Source organism: Sturnus vulgaris, chromosome 1 (genome assembly GCF_052056855.1).
Source record: "Sturnus vulgaris isolate bStuVul1 chromosome 1, bStuVul1.hap1, whole genome shotgun sequence".
Taxonomy (NCBI): domain Eukaryota; kingdom Metazoa; phylum Chordata; class Aves; order Passeriformes; family Sturnidae; genus Sturnus; species Sturnus vulgaris.
Window position 1 is genome coordinate 34220097 of NC_142243.1, and position 26410 is coordinate 34246506.

At 40.0% G+C, this 26410-nt stretch overlaps 1 protein-coding gene across 3 annotated transcripts in view; it reads left to right on the plus strand.

The window, feature by feature from the left end:
* The window catches only part of CREB5 (cAMP responsive element binding protein 5), a 257254-nt gene that overhangs the window by 162559 nt on the left and 68285 nt on the right, over positions 1-26410 (plus strand). For all 3 annotated transcript variants that reach the window (XM_014893990.2, XM_088163530.1, XM_088163534.1), the window contains 2 exons: positions 20536-20662; positions 22772-22882. In XM_014893990.2, coding sequence (XP_014749476.1) covers positions 20536-20662; positions 22772-22882 — 238 coding nt within the window. The remainder of the gene's footprint in view (positions 1-20535; positions 20663-22771; positions 22883-26410) is intronic.

The following is a 26410-nucleotide window of genomic DNA, read 5'->3' on the forward strand; positions in this document are numbered from 1 at the left end:
GGTCTGATAGTGCATTCAGTCCTGGCTGGAGCAGGAGGTTGGACAAGGTGACCCTCTGAGGTGCCCTCTGACTGAAACTGGGCCTGCCCTGGGAAATGATGGCAGCAGCATGGGCTGTCTGTGCAGGGGGTGGAAGCAGGAAGAATTTTGATGAGCAAAAAGCAATAAGAAAATTAAAAAGTGAGATAAGAACATAATGTCATCTAAAGCATATCTTGTGCCTGCTTGTGTCCACCTTGAGTGGAGAAATAAAGAATTCATGCACTTGACGTAACTCTCTAAATGGGGACTCTGAATTACTCTGTGCTTCAAGGTGCACAGTTTCCTAACTTTCTCATCGTGCTGTAAGTGACAGGCACTCAAGTTTTAGTAGGTGCCTGATAAACATGCAAAGATAAAACAGTAAGAATGAAAAACAGCCATTTTTTTGGCTGAAATGTTAGCCAAAATACAGCCAAGTATGTTTTCAGTTTATAAACAGCTAAAGGGATCTTTTCCTCTCCTCGACTAAGCATCTGAAGTTTTTGCTTATAGTGAAGAATTGCAAGAGAATTTTAAAATCCTATGAGAAAATCCATCTCTGATGTATTTCCAAATTATTCAGCTTTTTAAAAGTACCTTTCCTCCCCTGCTTTTTTTAATTTTTAAAAAAGTAATGGAATTAAACCAAAGCAAATAAAACTTTTGAGCCCCCCATGGTAATTTTCAGCACATTTTGCAAAGCTAGGAGACAAGCTTTGTCCATAACCATGTGAGGGACCCATCTGCTAATATCCCTGTGAGCTCACATGTATGTTTTACAGGAACTTAGCTAGCAAAGGCTGTTCCCTCTGTAAAAGTAATGGCACATTAATGCCTTTTTTTCAGTGAACTCTCTGTATACCTTATCCTGCATTCATGTTTGTTCATTAACTAATGACTATCCAATATGCTGTCACTACTATTGCATGTAAAATCATGCATGCTCAGTTATTTTATTATTGCAAAATTAATAATTTATTACTGACTAGAAGATGAAGACTGAGGATCTGTATATGACTCTTCACCGACAAAATTTTCTGGAGTGACACTGACTCAGACTTATATTTGTCTTGAGCTAAAAGGCTCAGAGAAGGATGTTCAAATTTATGAAGTTTCTAAAAGTGCAGCCTTAGAGTGCACAGCCCTGTTCTCACTACGCCACTGGCACCTTCTTTATTGTTATGCATTCACCTTGTTTGCAAACTCCTTTCCTGTAATCAAGACAAGCTTTGTCCTTTTAAAGAGCTCTGCCTGACGCTTCTGTAAATGTCAAAGATGATTTTTGCACTGCTGTTGGATGCAGAGCAAATCACAGAATCTGGACGTGTGGTAAAAACTTCCTGGCTGGAAGAGCTAATCCCCTTGGAAAACAAAACAAAAAGTCCCATACTTTCCTGTAGAATACCGTATTTTCCCTTGAAAACAGCATTCCTACCCAGTTAATTTATTACTGAATCTAATCAGTCTTTAAGATAGCTTTGAAATACCAGTGTTAGTTCTGTTTTTCATTAATATATTGATATTGATGGTCAGGTTTCTAACTAGATGTTAAAATCAGTTAGGAAAAATCTAGGAAAGAAGACATAAAAGAAGAGTGAGTTGGAGTATTGAATTGTTTTTAATAGAGCAGGAAATGAATAAAAACTGACAGATTTAAGGTTTCTTTTGTGTCATTGGTGTACTTCATGCAGGTGAACTATAATGGTAACCAGATTTATGTGAATAACAAGCTTGTTGACTTAGTGGCTGAAATTAAAAATAGTAATTCAGTTTAAGTCAATATGATTTAATTTCTTAATTATACTGTCCAAATAAACAATAAGGACATTATCAGGTTTTCAAGACAATTACATTTTAAAAATAACTAGATGAATTGCAGATTAATATGGCATTTCAAACTAGAATGTTAAGAGATGCTAAAACTTTCTGCTTTTCCAGATATTCTGTTCTTCTCCACTTCTAAGATTTATGAAGTACAATTTGTTAGTGAATTTAATAATTTTATTCAACCTGAAAGTGCTATTCTAGCTTTTGAGCTTAGCTGCAATTTTCTGCAGAAATCACAGCAGTAACAGTGCAAGTGAATTCATTGTGACAGAGTATATTTAATTTGAACATACCCTGTAGATAATTGAAGTCTGTATCCTCATGTAACTTCAGGGGTTTGAGTTGATATCAGGAGCCTCTATAAAAAGCTTTCTGTCATTTCTAACACAGACATGACGCCTTTCTCACAATTAAAAGAAAGGGGGTTGGTGCAGAAAAGGCTTTTGCAACTTTATTTTTTCCAGTATATCTTTGTCCTCGCCCGGTGCAGGTTTCAGGGCCAGCAATGCGTTGTGCTGTACTTTCGTCATCTCTTTTCCTGGTAAAACGAACTACAAGTTACTGTGGCTGAAGAAATCTTGCAAGGTTTGTAAAACTGAGGAATATTAAAGGAGGGCATGTAAATTCATGTAGCTAGATGATTGCAGGATTGGAGACTAGATGTCCGTGGAAGACGATTGAAAAAAACTTGTTTTTTCACCAGTGACAGATTAACAATAACTCTTCACTTTTAACAGCATTTCTAATCTTTCAAGAAAGAGCTTTTTTTGTGGAACCCTAGTGACCTAGAGAGTTAAACAGAGAGTTAAATCTTCTCTTTGGTGCCTTTATTCCCTGGAGTTTCAGTGAATTGTTATTTTGTCTGTCTGGGCTTTTGATGATTTGAAATACCAAAGGGACCTGTAAGGGTTTTCCCTTTCACATAGTCCTAAGGACTGATGGTCAGTGTGGCAGGTGTGACTGGATGCCCACGATGTTCATTGCATTTGGAAATCATGTTTTTGTTCCAATGGCGTATCTTCAATTATTTTTTCTTCTTCAGGTAAGAGTCGGAAGTTAATGAGGAAGCACATAAAACTCCATTTTAATATTGCATTCTTTAAGTCATAAAATGAAGGTCCTTTGGGTGAGACAAAATATACTAAATATTAAACACATCATTCAGAATAACTCTTTTTATTTAATGGCCTTTTTTCTCAGGAAAGAGCACAAATGAAAAATATGTAATCCTCCATCTAAGAGGAAATCTATCAAAACCTGACGAGTTTTCAGGTTTTTTGTTTTTGGTGAATAGCAAGGTTTGGCTATGATACACTTTCAGTTGGTAAACATTTTATCCTGTAATGTGGAGTTCTCATTTTGTTATTTCTCTATGCGCTGATCCTTGATATGTTGCTTAAAAAAAAAAGTCTGAGCAGTTAAACCATATGTTTATATCATATCTTCTAATGTCAAATTTTTAATTGATTTTCCCGTATTCTGGGTTAGGAGGGGGCTGTATCATATTCCACTACGTCATAAAAACAAAAATATTTAAAATATGTTTCAAATAAAATGAAGGAGGACAAGAAAAAAATGCTTAACTTAGAAAAGATGTGGGATTCATTAACAAAGGAAAATACTGGCCACGGACCAATGGCAAGCCAAATGTTTTGCCAGCAGTTTGCAGTTCTCAGTCATCATTGCATGTCACTCTGACTGCTGCACCAGCCCCTCCAACCATATAGGCCTTCCTTTTAAAGAGAAACCTGTCTGGTTTGAGTTGAATAAATTAATTTGGGTTTACTTAGTTTAAAAACAAAAATATAGAGGGCCCAATTTTATTTCATTATGCCCGTGGGTAAAGCAGTCCAAGGTAATTACAGCCACAGTGCTGGTTGCTCTATCTTAATTAAAGAGGGTTTTTTTTGCACAGAGGCTTTTGCACAACATAATAAAATAGTTTGTGGTCTGGCTAGCCTCAGTATCACAAGAGTGTACTCACTTGAGAAATTGTCCAGCTTTTCCAAAAGCTGAGGCCCTTCCACTGGAGAGGGAGCATGGAGCTGCTCAGCAGAGCACAGGTAGTTTACAGTAAGGGTACCATCATAAATCAGGCAGAAAACAGCCTTTCCTACAGACTTGTACACTAAGTGGCAGGCTTGTCAGCAGCAATGAATCTGGACCTCAGCAGGTCTTGAAGCAATAATGTGCTCTGCAATGTGCAACACTCGTTACACACCTGTGACTAAATCTCTTATTTTTCCAAACTTTCCTGGTAGTGTTTTGGGTTTGGGTTGGGTTTTGGGTTTCTCTCTCTCTCTCTATTTTTTTTTTTTTTTTTTTTGATGGGAGCTGTCTCCTTTGTAAATAAATATGACTTATTGCTTAGCAAATAATTTTGAAGAAAAGGCATCAAAGACATTTAAATAATGTACTTGGCATGCTAATTAAAAAATCTCTGAACTCAAATCCCAACAAGCACGGGTGAGATGGCCTGTTATTAGAAGAGTCAGAGGAGGCATGTTTGCTAGTTGAATAAATCAAGTAGCATTGTAAAAACACTGTCTCAGGGATGATTAAGGGTAAGTGATTTTCATTACTACATTAAGTTCTCCTTTCTGTTGTGGTGCATTTTATATCACATCAAGCTTAGCTATTTACTTAGGCTACTTTAAAAAGCCCCAGCCCCTCATTTACTGAAATCATGACCCAGTGCATCGATTCAGAAAGACAGCAACCCAAGCTAACTTGACTTAATGCTCAGGATCCTGACACGGGTCCTTCCTTGTGAGCTCTCTCACTACAGTTGGTAAAACTGACTTAAGTTTTGTGCATACCAGTGGACCAGAGTGACTTAAGCCAGTAAAATTTCACTGCTTTCAACAAGTTATCCTCCCTACCTGGTGCTAGTGGTTTCCTTTAAGTTGCACAATTTTCTTTTTTCATAGATCCAAATACTCTGGTATTTAGGGCCACCAATTGTCCTGAGCCAGATCATAGTTGTGCTCCCTCACACATTGGCAAGGGCAGGGTTCACAAATATTTATGAAACTAGCAGGAAAGGTCTCAAGGTTGGCATAAGGAGCAGCAAAAGGCCCTAGATGCCTTAATCAGTGAGTGACTGGCCATGGATTTTGTTTCTTCTTGTTGGGGACACGGATTCACCTATGGGGGGACAAGTGAGTTTAGCTTCAACTGCTTGAACTGGCACAGTTTCACCTGAGCTTGCATTCATGGAGAAGGAAATGCCAATGGGATGTGCACTGTACCCCAAGGCAGGACTCCAGCCAAGGGGAGGGCAGCCCTCAGCTGCATTTGGGCTGCTCTGAAGCACCACTAGCAGTGGCTGCCTGCAGGACAAAGGGAGCTGGAACGTGGTGTTTGACAAAGCTGAACTATCTTCCAGCCTCCTTAGGCATGGCTCAGGTCCTTGGCAGATCTGGGTGTGTGATTACAGACAGCTGGGCTTCCTAGAGGTCTTCAAGCCTAGAATTAGCCCTGTGTAAATGTAGACAATTAGCCTAGAGGTGGACCAGAGAGACTTCCATCCTCTGCTCTTAAGTTCAGAACATGAAAATACTGGCTTACTTTCCACTCTGTGTGGCAAGGCTGAAGCAACAACATCCGAATACACTTCTAGGATGCAGCTGCCAAAGAAACGTTTCACAATGAACGCAGAGGGGCATCCCTGTGGCAGCCTCAGCTGAGGTGCTAATGATTTCATAACCTGTTCCTTTATTACACAAGCTATAATACCTGCTGAGACAGTTCAGCCTGCTGCCAGGGCAGGAGCCAGGGTGCAATGGTGGATTGATAATGGGTTTGCATGTGGGACAGATCTCGACTGTGTCTTTTACATACATGGCTTTGAAACTACAAGAAAACAGCCACTTTGTATTCACATTTGCATTAGAGGCTTCTTATGAATATATGAAATAGACACTTAATGTGACCATAACCCTACTACAAATTAAAATCAGATCCCAAGTCCCCTGTGAAAAGGAAGCTCATTATAATATGTGGAGATGTCAAAAAGATACTAAATTACACTTAAATTTAAATCCCAAGCACTATGCTTATCCATAATTTAGGGTTAAATCTACATTGGAAATAAGACCAGGAGCTAAGCAAGATTTACAGGAGTAGGGGATGTCCCAGTAGATGTATAGCCACAAACTAAAGAGTAAACAGCTGGTTGTATGTGTCTGCCAAATACAAAGTGTCTTGCATATGTACTGCTGCATTTTCTTTTCTCAAGTTACAGATTACCTTTGTTACATATCCTACATGGACTGGGTCAGATTTATACGAGGTGCAATATTGTTGATTCAGATAGTTTGTTGCTATAGAGAGAGATAAATGCAGATTTCTGGTCTAAAGGTACACATATTCCTAAATGCTTAGTTTCTCATCAAATTTTATGTACAGGCCATTTTAAGGACTTGTTATCTGGTAGGCTAATATAAGGTCGAAATCCATGCTTCACAAAATACAGAGGCTGGGGGGAAATAAAATACAAACATGCTGACCTACAATCTGACTTTGCCACCATTCCTTATGCTCATCATATTTGCCTTTCCCATTAAAAAAAAAAAAAAAATTAAATAGAACAACAGCAGAAAAAGTGGAGCGGAGTGAGTAAGCCGTGGCTTCCGACCCCTGGAATTCGGCCATACTCACTGCTGTGCAAATTCCTGCTGCTCTCTGAGCTGAGATCATACTGTTGGAGATGGCAAGTGTATAGAGCACAGATCTGTATCTTTCTTCCATTGCTAAATATTAACAGTAAAAAATAAATGCAGGTGATGCAACAGGCTTGGACTGGGTCTATTTATGTGACTGTTGAGATATTTTAACCAGATCAGTAAAATGACTGGCTCCATGTGACCAAGTCAAATAGATATGATGTTAGTGTAAACTGAGTGGAGCTGCCACTTTGCTGTTTAGGTAAAGTTAACATTTTTTAACATGTCCACCTGCAGTGTATTGACATATCTCAGGGTACATGGGGCAAATGCTTATTATATAGGAGACATCTGGAAAAGGACACATCTCCTTTCCATTATTCATCTTCTGCTGTGTCCCCTCCTTAAGCTGAGAGTCCTTTTCCTCTGCCCTCCCAACTGCTCCAAGCAGTTAAAAAAACCCAAAACCCTCATAAAACCAACTAATGTTTCTTGAATGTCAGCATGCACTGACTGTAAGGCCAACAGGACAAACAAATTACATTGTCAGGGCCTTCCACTGACAGCTCCAGCCTACCCGTTCCCACAGTTTATATCTGGAAACTCTTGATGCAAATGCTGCAGTTGATTCTGATGGCTATAGTGGCACTTCACTGAAAAGTGGAGTTGGGTTTTGCAGCATTCAGAGTTGATGTGAGTTGAAACGATGCCTGTGTTTCTGGAAGGGCATTTTCAGTCCTCCTACAGGAGACTCAGGCCATGTCTAGACCTGTGACATTACTTCAAATGTGCAAATGTAGCAAGAGAGCTTCTTCTAGCCTGGTCAGCCTGACCTTTTTGAAGTATTTTATACAAAAGTTAGTTCCTCTTTGCTGAATTGTTGTGTTGCTAGCCATGGGGTACAATATCTTAAAGTTATCCAGTACCAACAGTGTTTCAAAATTCACCTGACTCAGTTTTTGTCTCTGCTGATCATAATGCTGCCCTTTTACTTCCCCTGGTATGGCAGTTTTCTAGTTAAAGCACTGTTTCAGTGGCAGTTCTGAAAAGGAAAAAAGTGGAGGAAAAAAGAAACAGTTCAAACCATTCATGGAGTATGTTCAAACTATTCATGGAGTATGCACGTATGTAATGTCTTTACATGAACACTTATGATTCATGTAAAGACATGAAATAAATAAGTGGCACTCTGTTAGTTCATGCTGTGGACTCTTGGAAGCTGGCAGGATGACCTGAGCTTTTTTTACATGACTCTCTACTGACCATTAAGCCCTTTACTTTAAACTGGTGCAGAGGATGTTATTTTAGTCTTCAATGCAAAGTTCTGGTTTGGGTGAATTTTTCCTCTTTAAGACAGCATTTCTTTCAAGACAAAGATGAGATAAAATAAAAAAAACCTCCAAATAACAAGCAAAGAAACAAAAAACCCCATCTGTGAAACAGAAACCAAACACATCAGTGCAAATTGGAAGGTAAAATAACCTTTTTTTTAGTATGATGTAGCATGTCAATAGCAGGCATTAAGTCAGTATTCAGGGTGTAATTTAGAAAAATGTCTTCATAGGGGTCATACATTTTTATGGGTCTCATTCTGTTCTAAATGACTGTATTAGCAGCACTCCTATGAACTTCAGTAGCAAGAGCATCATGCAACTTCTCCTTGTCTTTCTCAATGGAACAGTATGTGCTGCACAAGGCAAACAGGCTGAACAGACTAGTGGAAAGGTGGTTTGCACATCAGCATAGGCTTCATAGGTGATGGTATCAAGAAGAGCAAAGGTAGAGTTTGGCCAGTGCTTTCAGGAGAAATTTTGTGAATATTATAGTGATCCCTCTGCTTTACTTCATAAGCTAATCACCACCAGGGATCAGGAGAATTTACTTGGTAGCAGTCCACAAATGTCAAAGTGGAAGATGGAGATTTTTGTTTTCTTTTGAAGCATAAGACAAAGATCAGTGTCAAAGCTTGTTTTACAACTGGATGTAGTGCATGTTACATACTGTCTGTTTATGGAGTGTGCGTGCATGTGTGTGTATGAGTGAGATTCCCAGTTGGTTTAAATCCATTGTCTTTGGCAAAGCTGTGTGCTGTACACCATTGAGAATTGGCTCTCTCGCTGTTGATGTATCCATTCTATTCTTGTTTTCTCAAGTGATTGTGTTAACTGGGCTACAGCTCATGAAGTCTCTTTTTTTTCAGGTTTATATTTCCTCAGCAGTAATTTGGTCATAAATAAGCTCATTTTGAAGATCACCAGATAGACTAATGTGGAAAGATTTTTAGGAGGAAAGTTTTGATTATGATTTTTGAACATTGATTGTCTCATTTTAAAGAACAGTTCAAAAGAGAACATAAAATTCCTGGTTTAAAAAAAAAAACAGCTTAGGGATACTTACCTTTTCATATTTTATTCCATTTCCACTTGCTTCTATTTAGAGCATTTCAAGGCAGTAAGTATCCTTTCTGCTTTAAGCTAGAGAGGTAAAAAAAAAAAGTATGCTTTACTATTTGCATTACTGGTCACTTAGACTTGCTGCTTTTTATCATGTGTATTGACTGGTTTGTATGCATATTTCTTAAACCAAGATTTAAGATTTACATGTTATCTGGAATTTGATCTATAACTTGAAAGGCTACTGTAGCCACAACAAAAATGAAAATAACCCTGAACTGTTGAAAATTCAGCTCGGAGCACCCAAAGTGGTAATGACTGCAATAGTAGTTTTGTCGATATTTATAAATCAATGCAAACCAGAAACTGGATGTTTTAATTTACTGCAGTTTCAATGTAACTGATACTCTCAAGTTTAGAGCTTTAAGCTTTGTGAAGTGCAATGTTATTGCAGGGCATGCATCCAATTTTTAAAACATTATATAGATTGGAGACAGATGAGCTTTTCAGAATTATTTTAGGCCTATTTTGATTGAATGCCTGAGATGCATTTTCCAGTGGAAATTAATTGCATTGATGTGAAAACAAATGAACCCCAACCTCAAAATTAGCTGCAGGTTCCTGCTCGAACCAGTACTTAAAAGGGAGGGAGTGGGCATAGATAGTGACTGGGAATTACGATGACAATGTATATTTTGTTGATAGAATAAAATAATCTTTCTTCAATGCCTGCTCTTTTTTGCTGTCTCTCTTAGCATGCATGCATGCGTAGAGAGAAAAATTTTCCCTTGCATCTGTGGCTGGACATGAGTGGACAATGGCTTTTATTTGCTACCACTGCTTCCCTGTGCATGCTGCAGGAAACCTTTGCTGCCCTGTGTCAGCAGCCAAGCGTCAGCAAAATATCCCACAGCCACCACCTGTGGCACTTCTGTTGCTGTCATGGGGCATTTCTGGAACACACATTTCTTGGGCAATGTGCTAGGTGAATTTATCAGTAAACAGCAGCTAACATGATTTCCACTCTTCAGTGTAATTTGCCTTAGCTGTGTAAAAATGTCATCTGTGATTCCTGTTTCTTTGACTGATGCTCACAATCAGTGGATATCTCCCAGCGAGAGGTAAGCAGAGAAGGCAGTGTGGATCCTTTAAATTAAGAGAGCAAACAACACTGGCTTGGAGGTGATCTCTGTTGAAGTCCAGCTGCAGCTGTTCTCCATGTCTTTGTTCTGTATGCCTTCGGATTCACCTCTTCCCTATTCTTCTCATCATTTGTACTAATATAGCTGTCAGCTGGGATTTTTAGCATGTTTAAGAGATGAAGCATGTGCAAAGGTTCCTCCCAAGAAATGGCATATATTCATTTTGATATTCATGAAAGTTTGAAGGGAATCTGTGAAGTGAGTTGGGGGTGGGAGGAGGGTCACTGAAGATACATAGCTATGTGGTAGCATTAAAATATTTTTATACCTGGAGATGGCTTGCTGAACAGATAATTGAGAGTATACCCTCATGTATGTGCTCCTCTGCCTCTTCCCCCACTGCCACCCACTTAAACAACCAGCAGCTTTGGGACACTGAGCATATTTGGGGCTGTGATCATGGTGGGCTGTGCTAACTTTCCTCTAGGCTGTAGAGAGAGGTTGGCACTGCAGGAACAATGTGCTGATGGCAGAAGTGCTTGGGATGCAATGAGCATTTAAAAGCACAGAGCTTCTCTGTGGTATTCTTGCTAAACGATAGGATTAAGAGTTGGATTTTGGTCTGCCGCTGATGTCATGTATCGTCTGAGTTCTTCAGGCTTTCTAATTTGCTTATTTCCTATTTTGTTTAGGAAATAATGTAGAATCATCTTACATAATGCCTTTTTTAAAGATTTCTACAGTATGTGTTACTTCTATAGTATTTTTAGTGTTGAATGTAGATTTAAATCTCAGTAAATAAACAATCTCACATGTATATACATCTACATATTGTCCTCATTAGTGACTGTGCTCTGCTAACCAGAGCAAATTCTGCTTTCCATAGTGGATACAGAAGACTTGTGTTTGTCAGCAGGAGACAGACTGGATCTGCCAGTGGCAGATGCTGGACTGGTTTTCTCCCATTTATCTGCTTTCTTTAGTCAATCTATTTTCTAGCAGAGTTGTGATCAAATCTCTGCTCCATGCCCAACCATAGCATTGCAGCTGCCTGTGCTGTGAGTTGTATTGCCACATGGTCTTGAGACTCAGAAACACTTGGAGCCACTGTCTTTGTATGAGCTCTAGACTGATGAGCATGAATGAGAAACTGATGGTTACAGTTTTATTGTTTTATTAATATGGAGGTGAAGAAATGCGAAGATTCAGATTAATCACCTTTTAATTAATATTATTTTATATTTAAATTGCTGGAAGCTTCTTTTTCTGGGTCTACTTTGTCTTTTCGTTGATTACCCACAGCAGCTGTTTTTTTGTGGGGACCTAAGTTAGGTACCTGAATTGAATTAGCCGGGACCAGAAACTGGCCTGCAATTTAAAGCCTTCATTTAAGTAGCAATCTTAATTTGATTAATTCATGCAGGACCCTTTTCCCAACCTCTTTGTGCACAGCAACCTTTCCACTCTAACTTTTACAACATTGGATGTGGGGGCCCACGGGGGCAATGCTGAGGAAGAAAAAGTCAAGGGAGGTGAAGCCACCCAAAGTATTAGTACAGCAGTCCTGCCTGCAGGCACATGAAGACATCAGCAAGTACATCTTTCTTAGACACCCAGGCAGGCAAACATCTCTGAAACACGGGGGCATGAAACTGCTGCCGCAGCATCCATCATCTGTGAAGGACAGTGAAAACATGTGCTGTCATCTTTGACATTTTAATTGAAAAGAAAGCTTACACAGATTTCGACCTTAAGCAGTATGTTTATACAAGTGTATACAGAGAAATAATCTGTCAGTTCAGTGCAGGCTCATTGCTATAGGAGTTGGTTTAGTAGCTGAACAATCCAACATTAGCTCACACACCTTGCCTTGTTCCATGCCTCAATAATTTTTAGTAGAAATACTTTGCCTAGAGGCATGCAGTTATTAAAAAAGAGGCTCAGCTTTCTTAAAGTCTGGAATTATTAGCTCATGGTAACAAGCCTGCACTGGAGAAACTGTTGGTTCTTTGTTTTCATAACTTTGCTGTAATTCACCATCATATTTTCAGAGACAAACTTCTGCATTGTTTGGGAAGTTCAATTTAAAAAAAAATAAAAAAGGAAAAAGAAAAATAAATCACTTCAAAAAGATTTTTTTTTTTTCATTTTTATTATAAAGAGGGTTTACAAAGCTCTTTTATCTTTGTATTTCTATTAAACTGCACTGGTCCAAATAATAAGGGTAAATAGAAAGACAATGTTGAGAAATTTGTTTTAGCTCATTTCCACTACAGGAATCCGTTGGTAGTGAGTAATCAGTGAGAGCTCTCTGAAGACCCTCTCAGCCCTTTGAGAGTAAAAGGTACTTTTTCTCCATCCTTTTTGCAACCTACTATCCCTTTCAGATGCAAAGTTATGAAGGTCAAATAAAATCCATTTGCAGTGCCATAACGTGTGTGTGAAAGGAGTCACTTGAGTGGATGAGGGCTCTGGCACCTTTAGATAGCCCAAACCTGGCAGAAGAGTTATTTGGGGTTCAGTTGTCACTTTATCTGGATGCTGCAGGTGGGTTTCTTTCCAGCTGTTTAACCTTTTGATATTTTTCCTCAATGAGCCTCAGATTTTCAAGTTTTCCTGATTTTGCTTGTCAGGCTGGAATCTTAAGCTAGATTTTTAAAAGAATGGTTATGTTTAAAAGTGTCTGTGTAAGCTTTATTGCCATTACTATCCCTGGTTTTAAGTCAGCTGCCATTTCATGTATTTGTATGTTATAGCCACCTATTTTTTCAATGAAAAATGATGCACCTTTATTTGTGGGGCTGCAAAATCATTTGTTTTCCTGAAGAACTAAGCTTGGTTCTGTCTGAGCTGAGAGACTGTGGTGGCAGTGGAATCAGTTTGACATCGTTGCTTGCTTTTATGATCAAATCATATTTATGTTGCAGTTTTTTGGGTTTATCCCACTTCTTTTTCTCTTATTTCAATGCAAGAATGTGTTTTTATATGGGCTAGTTCTTTATAATCCTCGAACCTGCCTTTTGCAGTGTTTCCCTGTTTTGCTTTAACTATGCCATTATCCTTCACATATCATTTGTGAGTTCCAGCTGTGTGCATAACACTATGCAGAACATAAACTTCTCCAAGGAGGTTATAGTCTAAGAAACCATTCTAGCTTTTCTTATTTTTCTTGTAATGGGTCAGGCAATAAGACCCAGTGAAATATTTAGAGGGAAAGAAAGATTGAAACCAGCAGTTTCTAAGACCTGTAAGAGCCAAAAGGCAAATGTTAATGAGTTTTTGTGAGGCTTCCAAGGACCTGCTGGTCCTCGTACTTGTGCTGAATTTGCAGAGGTTCCTTGAACATGTGTTCAGGAAATATAGGTGGCATTAACACGACTGGAGTTTCTAAAGGCAAGATTTATCATTGACTAAACCTTTAAATAGACTTTGGCCCACTAAATACATGATGGGGCTGCTGATTTGTGGGACTTTTCTTCTACAAGCTCAGGTGAAAATACAGAATTGTTAACAAATTTTGAAGGCATTTTTCCACAGGATGATAGTATTTTGCTGTATATATATATCCATTCTCTGTTTGGTTTTTTTACTTTTCTTTCTCTTCATTTGAGTGTTCTGTACTTGTGTATCAGAACAAGGGACCAAGAATGCATTTCTGATAGTTTGTTTCCAATGAGCAGCTTCTCCTCAAGTGACATTGAGGGATATTTGAATTGAGAACTAACATCTCTTTAGTTGCTTTTGACTTCTTCTCTGTATCATTTCCTATCTGTATGTTGCATCTTGCTCCTTTTGTAATGCTTTTTGCTGGATTCCTTCTCCCTCTGTGCCAGTGTATAGCTTGTTATCTTAATTGTGCCAGCTCTTCTGAGACACTTACATGGGCTTTCCCTTCACTTCTGAATCAAGTTTCTTGTCTTTAAGACTTTTTGAAGCTAGCCTTATCTTATCTCAGTCCTCCAGTTTCTCATTACAGTGTCAAGCATCACTTTCACTTTGCCTGTGTCTTTACCATCAGCTGGTTTCTCTTTCCCAGGCAGAAATCTCTTCCTGTCCAACACTAGGAAAATACCTAAAGGTGCAAAATATATGAAGACACATGCACACCCCATTTAAAAATCTCTACAGAAAGCATAACTTTGTCTGGATGCTTCCCAAATCCTCTAAGTTACGAGCCACAATTTTCCCTCTCTAGAGTGTTGCCCTTCCTGTGTCTCAGTCTTAGTTACTCCCTTCCTCTTGCAAATTTCCTCGGTCCTGTCATTTCTGAGCATACCAGTTAAATAAAAAATATACAAAGAAACAAAAAGGCAACCAGAGTCGTGCCTCTAAATTGTCTCCAGTTCTTTAGCATATTTATTTGCTTGTGTGTTCTATCTCCGTCTTCTACTTTTCATCTGGTTTGTGTTCCTAGAATGTAAACACGCTCTGTATGAATTGTCTCTTATCTGTGTTTGTACAGTGCCAGGCTCAATGGGGTCCCAGTCCCGACTGGGACCTTTGGGCACCACCGCAGTATAAATGTCTGCTACTGATAATAATAATCTGCCCACATCATGCAGATGTCTGAATTATCTGAGAAATACAAACAAGGATCTTTACTAGGTTGGCAGGGAGCCATGAATTCTAGGTGCCAGTTTTCTTTTACCCTGAATATGGTTTGGCTCCCTGAAAAATCCTGGTGACACAAGCCTCCCACTTCTTGGAAAGCTTGGCTCTCTGGTGGTGATGTGATTAAAACATCGTTAAACATGGGATACAGCAGGTCAGGTGAGGTCCCTTGCAACTATGTGAGGTATTCCAAGTACTGTTCTGATGCTTTGTTGTTGCTTTCCTTGTGTTTATTTTTTCTTTCCTCCTCTGAATGACAAATGGATAAATCGAAACTAGACAGAACTGCCCTACTTTGAGGGTGGGAAATAATGGATTACAAATGAGGAAAGCTCTAGTTAGACTGATAGGTTTAAATAATGGCAGTGTGGATCAAAAAACAGCAGACAAGCAGTAAATGAGGCAACCCCTCCAGTCAGAACACATTTCTCAGATTAAAACGTCCTCTCCCTGTCTTTGCCTCTGACTGAATTATTCAAATATTGAAGGCCCAGGACAGCACTCGGGCCAGGCACTCTGGCTGCAGTAGCTGCAGTAAAAGCAGCTTGCAGCTGGTCTGTGGAAACACATGCTCCAGGAAACTTACTTTCTGCAATGAAAAGTTTAATTGTGACAGTACCTGGCTGTGAATGAGACTTTCAGAGGGTAGACTGCAGCCAGCTGCGTTTATTCTCAGTATGGTAGGCTGCTTGGGGGCTTCAACCTGAAAGCCACCCAAACCACAGGCACATACTGACACCCCTTGAAAAGATCCAGGCTGCTGGAATCAGTGATTGCTCCTCATTACATTGATCATAACGTTATCATTGCTTGCCTTATTCACCTCTGTCTCCCTATTGCTTCTACTCACTCTACTTCATTTTTTTCTTGATCTCTAGGCTTTTTGGGGCAGAACCTCACCTCACCCACATATTTTAACCAAGGCTTCTAGGAACTGTTGTAATAAATATGTAGATATATACATGTTTATACATATATATGTATAAGTGATGAAAGTCTGGTCAAGTGTGTTGTGTAATGTCAATGTGGTATAGAAATCCCTCAGCCAGTGTTCCTGATATGGCAAATTTCCACAGCACAACCAGCCACCTGTGGGCTGCTCTGGTGTGAGCTGGCTGGGTCTGAAGGCTATAGAAAGTCAAGAGACGAGTTTCTTTACTCCAGGGCAACTCAGTATACTTCTGGCTAAATGTTTTCCACACCAGAGCTAGGTGAAGTGGAACAAACTTGTGATGTAGGTATTCTTGATGGCCTTGCACAAATGTTACGTGCAGGGGAGTAAGGAGCAGGAGAGAGGTCATGGTGAGACCCACTGACCCAGAGTGCTTCACCATAATAGAAAACGTTCTGCAGTGATGCTTTAAAAAGCATCAGTCCTTTTGCACATAGCCCCAAAGGGTCTAGGTCAGCAGGAACCTACTCTCATGAGACCTCAGCAACAAATTGTCATCTGCCCAAATAGTCCTTGAAGACTGTATTTAAGAGAAGCCTAGTCTTTTAACAGATGAGTGTAGAGTTTAGTCATCAGGCAATCGACTGCACCATATCAGACAGAGTATTTGGTATTAATCTAGGAGGCACACACTGAAGTATATATCCTAGATATTTGATTGCATTAGAGGAGTTATCTTTAATCATTGGGTAGAGTCATATGATGGAACAGGATCGAGTCACCATGGCTTAGCAGGGTACCACCCATCTGTTTAAATGTTAATAAGGGTGACTCATGGTGTTAGCACGACCATGCAGAGGAAGAAGAGCCAACCTGGTCAGTTACAGCAGCTTGGCTAACATGTGGTATTTTACTAAGCCACTGTAATGCTGACTATCCAGGCCACGTATGCCCAAAGACACAGCATACAAATGCTGACCTAAACCCCATCATGTTCAACAGCAGGCTTCCACTGGAACACAATACAAATTCTTAAATTTTGAAAAAATTCCATCGATAGCCACATTTCAGTGAGGTTGAGCATCTGCTAGTTCTCTATCTTATATGTCCTTTATCTGTGGGCTGTTTGCCCGACAGCCCTATTTATTTAGCAACACAGGTGCCAAGGAATGAAAATGTACCAGTCAGCAATATTGATTGACAGGCGGCAGGCAGTACATCCTCAGCATTTACAAAGAGAGGAGCAGATTCAATATGCCCACCATTAAAAATAACAATTATAAACTCTCCCTGACTTTCTTTGCTGCCAGATAGAAAGCAACAACAAAAGAGATTGTGTTGTCTTTGGAAGAGATGTCTTAGACAAATTGAGTATCTCAGCCTGTATGGTTCTGTGCCATACACATTCCCTGAGCTCTGTGAGACTGAGTTTGCAGGAGCACGTGCTAAAGCCATGGAAGTATCCATGAGTACTGGCCAGTGTCAGTTTCCCTGACATGGGAAGGGGGAATCCAGAGTGGGTTATGTAGCACTTTTATCAATGGCAGGAGCACTGCAGGCTTTTCAACAAAGAGGCTCAACCTTGAAGTGCAAGGCTTCTCTGACAGATTTGCACCTCTTTTGAAAAACAGACTTGGGAACAGACTAGCAGGGGTGTAGTAAGAAAAAATACCTGAAGAACTGAAGATTTTTTTCCCCCTCTAGCTAAGTGTAAAGTATGTGCTTTCCCCTAAAATGAAGCACTGTTAAAGGTAAAACTGGGGACAGCAAGGAAGCTTCTTTGCCATTTTAATAAATACCAATAATTCCCTTTTGCCCATGCCCCATATTCCCAAACTCATTAAAGCAATTTTGGAAATCTTTTTTGGCTCACGAACATATAAGCAAAACTCAAACCATGCAGTCCCTTGAGAATCACTTACACAAATTGTATAGGTCAGGCCAAAATAAGTTTCTGTCAAACAGCCTAACACCTAAGCTTATTATGAAACTGGTGAATTGTACAAAGGGTCTGTATGTAGGGCACTCTCAGAATGAATAAAGGTGGGGGGAGGCTCTTTCCACGGTGCTTGTTTTACTGTGACCCCACTGAAAATGCAAATGGTATTTTTATTGAATGTGTGGCTCTGTCCAGTGCAGTTCCCATAGATTCTATTCCATAGTTCCCACACATCTGAGCTGGTGGACTCAGAGGGCTGCAGAACGGGCAGGTGGGTGCACACCTCAGTCCCATTCCAGGCCAGGCAGGAGAGGGCACCAGTGCTTTCTCCTTTCCTGCCTGCTCCTCCCGCCTGCTGTCCCGGAGGAAACCCCACGTGCATCCCCAGCCAGGGCTGCAGCACACTTTGCTCTGCCCCTCAAATGCCCCATGGGGCTCCAGCCCTTCCATCTGGCACATGGACTTTAAAGCAAGAGGTAGAGAAGACCTGTTTGAGTTTGTTGTTGGCTGCTCTGCAGGGCAGTAGTTCTGGTGAGAATGGGCCAATGGGAAGTGGACCCTGCTTCTTGAGGGAGTCACCATAGCCTCTAAAAACCAAAATGAGATCTTCTCCTCACATTCAACCTGATATCTCTTCACTTTTTTTCTTTTCAAAAGAGCACTGAATCTGCTTTTCACACTATTTTGACCCTGTCCTATTGATTTTTCAAGTCCTCTTGTGTGAAAGAGTGGTGGTGCACGGAGCAGCTGAGTTTAAGTGGACAATAGAATGGGTCAGGGTCTGTGTACTTTGAGTATATTTCTTGAGCTCATTTTTCCTGCACTGCATCTATTCCACTTCTGCCACCTCTGCACCTCCCCAGGCTTAGCCATGTGCTGAGTGACTGTAGAGCTGCATATCCCAGAAATTCATTCATGCTCCCTCACAGAACTCACTGCTCTCTCTCACAGGATTACACCACACATTTGGAAAATGTTGTCTTGAGTTTTTTTAAGGTGATATGAAGATGTAAGTACATCATATTCCTCCATCAGCAGATGACCAGGGAGGAATAGGAAGAACTCCTTGTCTGTATCTGAGATACATTTGCTGTTATTTTTGGGTTTCTTTCTTCCCCTTCTGAATAAGTACTGTATGTGTCTGGGAGGATTTTTAAAACATCCTTCAAAACACAGGCTTTTTCTCTCCACGGAGAACCAAGACAAAAGGATGGGTTCTCAGTTGTGTGCAGCTGCTAAAAGAGGGCAGCTGAGGGCAGAAGGGTGGGAGGAGCTGAGTGTCTGAGTATGAGGGAATTGTCAGGGCAAGGATTTTGAGGTGGCATTTGTGGAGATGGAAATGTTTCTGGGGAAACAGAGTTGAAGAGATGAGTGTTGAACGACTGCAAATCCAAGGATAGGAAATACCGGGGAGTTTTAAAGAAAAGGGGATTAGGTGATGTGAAGTCTTGGCAAAAGAGAAGGAGACTTGTATGTCAGAAGAAGGTGATTTTGCTGTCAGACAGGCACCTGCACTTTGGGACCCTGCATACTGGATGTCTGTGAATCCCATTGCTCACAGTCTTTGGACTTTTTGCATGTTTTTAGATAACTTGAAGTGACAGCTAAAGTTTGAGGAGGTTGCCAGTCCCACTTGCACTTGGAGGGGCAAAACATAAAGCCCCATCATTTGGTGTGACACAGTTCAGCCAAGAAGGATGGTCTTACCCCTTGCTCCTCTAAGGGTTATGACTCTGCCTCCCCCGACCAGGTCAGCCCAGTTTTGAGGCTTTTATGGCTAGCTGTGGATTCCTCACTGAAGCAAAGGATGCTTCTGCCAAGGCTTTAAATCAAGGCTCTAAATATCTTAGGCTTTTTCCATGATCGCCCCTGCAGAGGCTCTTCTAACTCCCAGATTATGCACCCTCTTTCCAGTCTGTCTCGTACCTTTAGGAGCAACTCTCCTTCCCAATAAACACTCTAAACCATGTGCTATACAGAAGAGCGTCCTGTTCTCTGAGAATTAACACACCTACTTGTACTGTCAATGTTTGTTGAGGCACTGAATGTAAAAACTTTATTTTAAAACTTTTTTTAAAGCTTGAAAAGGTAGAAAATTACACTCACCCAAAACTTCAAGCAACACACACTTTCTTCAAAACTAAAAAAAAACCCAAAACAACAAAAAACTGATAACATAATTCCCAAGGCCACATCCTTAAAGGGTTTTTTCAAAGTGTTATCCCAGCATTTTTTAATCCATTAATTTTATGATTCTTCTTTGTGAGCGGGCCTGCTTTCACACGTGCAGTTTTCCCTGTGCTGTACTTTAAAAAATCCTTCTAAATCTTTTTAATTCCTTTTGCCAGAATAATTCACTCTGCTTTTCTGTAGTCCATACTTTTTGCTTTCATAAACTGGTTAATCTGAATGTAATTTTCCTAATTTTATTTATCTTTTTTTCCCATTTTTTGTGTCCTGGTGGTGTGCTAAGTGGTAAAATTAGTAATCTTGCTTTTGGAACAAAGGCTTGGTAGATTTTCACAGGAGAGAATATCAAGAGTGATTTGAAATACTCATTTTAGAGTAGCTTATTTACAGGTGATACAATTTCAAAATTGATGTAAGAGTGGTTAATTTTCTGTCAAAGTCTGCAAAGCTATCATCCAGATATTTTTGTTCCTAAGGGCTAAATTTACAGCAGTGCACTAATGCCAGCAGATTTTTTTGGTTTGTCTGCAGAAAATCTTTTTTGTACCATCTTTTGCTAGCCACTATACTATGCAGAGGTGCTCAGGCTGAGACTAGCTGATAGGTTTACATTCATGTTATATCAGATGAACTATACTGGTGCTTTAACAGATAAAGGGAAGAAGGAAGGTGATTCATCTTCTTCTTGAAAACTTTATGTTCCACTGATTTATGCAGGAAAGAACAAATCCTGGATTGGTTTATCTGCTCCTGCTTGTCTGGAGCTGCCTGTGCCTACCAATGGCTGGCAGGGTAAGGCTTGTTTTGGTCTCCACAGCCCATGACAGCTTTCTTGTCTTCTCCTTTCTTCCAGGCCTGTCCCAGGTTCTCTGTCTTCGCTACTGCACCTACACAACCGACAAAGACAGCCCATGCCTGCCTCCATGCCCGGCACCCTGCCCAACCCTACCATGCCAGGATCTTCTGCTGTACTCATGCCTGTAAGTTTCCTGATCTGGCTTTTTTTGCAGGGTGAGAAGTTGTGTTGTGTTCGATTCAAGCCAAGCAGGGGTGAAAGTCTGCTGGATTTTGTAAAAACCCAGTCTAATAAGTTAAGAAGGCTGGACATCTTTGGTGCTTCACCTTAGAGTATTTCTGATTATGTTAATGGAATGCTCACTAGTGTGAGAGTGATTAGAACCAGTTTACATGAGACTACAATTTGTGATTCTCATACTTGTTCATGCAGGTGAGATCAGTACGTCTGTGCTGGAACAAAAGTATTTTTCTGAATTCAGAAAAAAATGGAAAAGCAATGTAGATAGGTTATGTCAGTGAACACTAAGTGATCCTCTTGTGTGGGAGATAACCAGCTAATAAGAAAGAAATGTGATTTACTTTTCTGGCCTGTTAATTTGCACTTACTGAGAACTAGGTAACAATTGCCACTAATCTTTCATCATTTCTGGAAGGATGGGAATGTTTCCCATCTTATGGAACCCAAAGAGCTGCTTTACAATTGTAACTTCAAATTTTAAATAATTTTAACCTTTTAACCTTTTCAGGAGAAGACATTTGGGCAGGTTAGGGCTCGAGAAAAGTAAAGATGACATGGGGAAGAGGAGATGGAGAGAAGAGAAGTTTTTGCTTTATTTCACTGTGTTCAGTTTGCAAGACAAACCTGAGAGCAATTTACCATGGGAGGGAGAAAAGCAGTGCTTGTTCTGGCTTTGCTGGATCAAGGGGAACACTCCACAGAGATACAAAGATTCAGGTTTGGCTGCTATTTGAGCAGTCGTGAACAAGTTATTAATTATTAACTTGTCAATAAGGCTCTCCTGGAATATCGATCAGGAAGTTTAACAGAAAAAACATAAGACATATCATTGTGGGAACTTTTTTTTCTGGCATGATTCCCAAGGAACCTGAAATGCAACAAACATCCAGCAACGGTGTAAGTTCAGTGAGCTCCCCAGTGTGCTGCCGTGGAGCCCTTTGGGCAGCTTTACTTGCAGACGAGCAGGTGTGCTCTGGCTGCGAGCCCTGCGGATACGAGCACGGAGGCGAGACAGACCCTGTCAGCACGGGCTGCTCCTCCTGCCCCCAGCACTCCTGAAAGGGTTGCAGGGGAGATGGCAGTGGCAGCTGCTCCTACCCCATGGAGGTAGGGTAAGGGGGCCCTGGAAGCTTTTCCCTGCCAGCAGGCAGCAGGATATTCACATTTCCCCAAAGCCCAGCACCCATTCTTGCAGGCATCATGGAGGGTGGGAGACAATGCTTCACCACAGAGCATAAAAAAACAGCTGCCCTGCTTGGATTGCTCAGAAGGACCCAAAAGTGTCTTTTTTGTCAGAGCCAAAGGTTTGGCAGACTGGCTCAAAGCAATTTGGGATGCTCAGCTCCGTCTGGAAGCATAACCCTGCTTTACCAGCCCTGACAAGGCCTAGCAGTGGGGGGCTTGTCTCTTTTTGGGGAATATCCTCCAGGAAATTAGAGGATTTACTGCTATTAGGTTTTGTTTGTATCACTCCCTCCCAACCTAGTGAGACTAGCTTGCAGAAAGGGCTCTGAACAGCCTGGAGAAGTTTTGCTTTGTTTTTTGATATCTCAGCAGTGCATGAAAGCTTCCCTTACAAGACACGTGGAAAACTCTTCCCAGCTGAGCAGTCCAAGTGAAGGAAAAACAGCCAACTTGTTTTCCATATGCTTGAGATTGTAGATTTTTATTTATGCTTTTAACAAGCTAAGTTGGGCTGCACTGGGAGGGGAAGCTACAATTTTATACAGTGATGCTTTTAAAACCACTTAACTCTGAGTGTTGTTATACTGAAAGGGAGAAAATCATTACAAAAAAGCACAAACCTGGGTGGCTGCTACATTTGTTTATTAAAGAACCCCTTTCTTTATAATTGGCTGTGAGTTTTCAGGGCCGATTCTGATGAAACACACGCCTACGTGCATACACATATGCAATTCATGACACAGATTGTTATTTTCCCAGTCATGACTTGAAGAAATAAAGCTGAGCCCATTTAAATAGAAACTGAGAGTAAATTCTTGCAAATGTCTCCAGATGTTTTCGAACCTTTTTTTTTTATTTCTTTCAAAAGATGGAGCGACAAATGTCGATGAACTCCAACATCATGGGGATGCAAGGGCCGAACCTCAATAATCCATGTGCTTCACCTCAAGTTCCCCCAATGCATTCAGAAGCCAAAATGGTAAAAAGAGAATTTTTTAAAATTATTGTATTTTCTCATATTGCTGTTGCATACCAGTTACCCAGACAGTGGGGGGGGGGGGGATGTAGCCAGACACTGCTTACTTCATTCTTAGTCATACGTTATACTCTTTTTTAATATGCTGCAGTAAATTGCCTTTGTGTCTATGAACTTTCAAGATGTTCTTGGTCCTAACTGATCTCTCTGTGAGAGGGAAATGAAGGGTGAACTATCTGATCTATACTGTGCTAAATAAGATTTTTGGTGCAGGTCAGTAGAATTTAAGCAAATGGTCTGACTGTTTCTCTAATGGTGTATGTGCTCCACAACTTGGTCTAAAGAAAACTGTCAGTTAATAAAGGGTGCAGTATAAAGTGTGTGCTGCTGCAGAGGGAGTGTATACTGTCCTTGTATACCTTTGCATACCAAACAACATATATACATACACATACACACACACACATATATATATATATAAAATATATATATATCTGGGATATTTTCTTTTTCTGGAATGCAACAAAGGTGTTCCCATTTAAAAAAAGTGTCAGAATTTGGACAAATGTAGTTTATTTATACAAGTCAAATGTCATAACGAAAAAACGAAATTATTTTTTAAAGTTTTTCTGCATCTTAAGAGGTCAAGACTTCTCAGCTATATGTACTGATATATGATTCATCTAGGTAAACTAAACTACAGGTGGACATTTGTAAGTTTTCCCCAGCTTTATATGCACTCTTGTGGAGGTATTTGGGATTAATATCCTTGGAATCAAGTTATCAGTGTAGAAACACTTTGGCTTTTAAGTTTCAGAACTGCGATTTGCTGCTGTCTAATGGAAATATGAAGACAGAAATTTTTAGTTTTAACTCTGTAGGGTTTTTATCCTCTCAAGATATCATAGTGAAAACCAGGAGTAACTTAACTGAACTTCTTTCAGTGGCATTTTGCCAAGGTAAAATTGTCATAAGCGAGAGAATGAAATCAAGCCGACAAAGATTAAGCAACCACATATTTTATATATTTCTATTTTGCATAACTGGTACAGCTTTAAAGTTGTTGTCATCTAACCTGAGGCAAAGAAAAATATCTACTTGTCTATAGGTATGGTGCATACAGGAGACTCTGGATTAAGAGCAACAACATATACAAGTTTATTCTACTCTGTTTTCTTAGGTTGGGTAGGTCATGCCTTTGCCTCACTGTTGGTCTGGGTTAGGCTGTTAACCCAACCTCTGTTAACACTCTCTCTAAAACCACATTCCGTAAACATGCAGCCATTTGGCCAGAAGAAGGAGGATAGCCAAAAATGCTGGCTCCCCCAGCCAAGGAAAACCTGTGGTCTAGAGTTCTCTCTGCTGTACCACACAGTGACGATGACATGCCAAATGGCAACAGCATCTGCAGCAGAGCTTGTTAAAAACTTTTTGGAATAGGCAAGTGTTTTTTCAGTGCAAGTGTAGCTGAGCCAAGCTAAATACTCCTTGGCTGAATAAATCCAAAACTGGCATCTGTTTTGGGGACTAAAGGTTCTGTAGTTTACTCTCTCCCCACACCCCCTGCCTCTTTTTTACTGGTAGTGTGAGGCTACTTAATAACAAGATTAAATTATTAGTGCATATGGTGAGAATTCTGTGCTTTAATAACTGAAACTGTACATTAATACAAATTGCCTTTTAATCTGGGTAAGCAGGTTTTGTCCCTAAATCTAATGTATGAAGGCATTTTAATGCATGAAGAAATTGCTATCAGTTCTAAAATGTGGTGTAGTGAACAAGCAGAGCCTTTACTTCTCAGGGCCTTTCTGCCACTCTTCCAAGGGTAGAAAAAAATCTGCACACATTAACTCTTAAGAGGTATACTTCAGAGTTCCAGGACTTTTCCTCTTCTCAAATGCAGGTTTGAGGTTTTAAGAATATTTTATATTTCTATATTCTAATTTTGTACTTTGTTTCTGTATGAGCACACATGCAATGTAAAAAGCCTCTTCATTTAGCCACTACTTTGAGGAATATGAATCTATTGACAATACACTGCATGAATACAAACTAAAAAAAAATCCAGGAAATATTCAGAGCAAAATTATTTCATACATGTATTCTTCATGTATTTTAAATCAGAATCATCTGTGTTACAGGGGTGTTTGTTCTTATTGTTAACTATTTCACTTTTCCTCATGCTTAAAGCATGATACTTCACATACTCTGGTGACTTAGTTAAAAGTTAAAAGTGAGAGTGCTTAGTACCTTATCAGACTGTGTCCTGCATTAGGAAAGATTTTCAGATTTCCCTGGGTTCTGCTAATGCTATTACTGCTGGTGCATTCAGCATTGCTTTTGTTCTCTTTGGCTGGCCCCACCCCGAGAAGAATGTATGTGTCGAACATCAGACAGAGTCATCTAAGATGCTGGTAGCTAATGACTGGAGATATTAAAAGGGGACTTTGTACCTGATGCATCAGGTGCCCAAATCCATGGGAGTATCAGCACTTTGAGGAGGTCTGCATGAGAGAATGTGGGACAGGCTCCTCTAAATGTGAGACCCAGATGTGAGACCAGATCCTCCTGGCCTCGTGGCAGTATGTACCTGAGCAGTGCAAGCAGATTTGACGCGCAGCAGGAACACTGTTTGGTGACACATGTGACTTATTTTGCCTCTGTAAAATGCATGTGAATAAATAATATCAGTAGGGATGCTGTGGGAAGCCAGATTTTTAAAAGAAAGTTGAAAGATGGCAAAAGGTTCACACCCTTGATTGGTTCATAATTTGTTTATAAAGGGAAATGGAAGCCAGTCTGATAAATATATACATTGTCTGATATACATGTACATCTATACACAAATATGGAATATTTGTGGCATTAATGTAACGTTTCTATAATAAGCAATATGTGTTTTAATCACCTTGTTTCACCTGGAATTTATGGAAAGCCACACTCTGCCACCCAAGATGCTTGTTTCCTGGTTTAATTTTTTTCAGGAGAATATTCCATCAGGTGTTAAGGTATTGTAGATGACATCCCAGAACTGATTTAATTTATCACAGCAATCTCAGTTTCCCTCACAGTATGCCTCTCAATTAGGTTATCACCTAATGCTTTAAAACTGTCCTAGTAAATGAATGAGTGAAGATCTAAATCAATACTGCTTTCTTCTTAGATTCACAGCTGAGTGGATAAAACTCTTATGCTGCCCACCAAAAACATACATTGATTTTATATTAAAATATATTGCACTGGAAAGAGGAGGAAACATATAGCTTTTAAGTGTACACAGTAAAAAATATGCAGAGTCGCACGTGTAGCATATTAACATGTGGTTCAGTAGGCTGAAAGCATTATGAAGTTGGATCTGTTGGCGGTGCCTTTGCCTTAATATACTGCCTACACATAGCTTGGTTTTGCAGTTTCAGAGGACTGGAGGTTTTAGAACTCGGAAATGCAATACTGCATGGATTACTGGAGTGAAAGATAAATAGTGTGTGCACTGAACCTCTGGAAGCCTATGTAAAAGCAGATCTCTTCGAT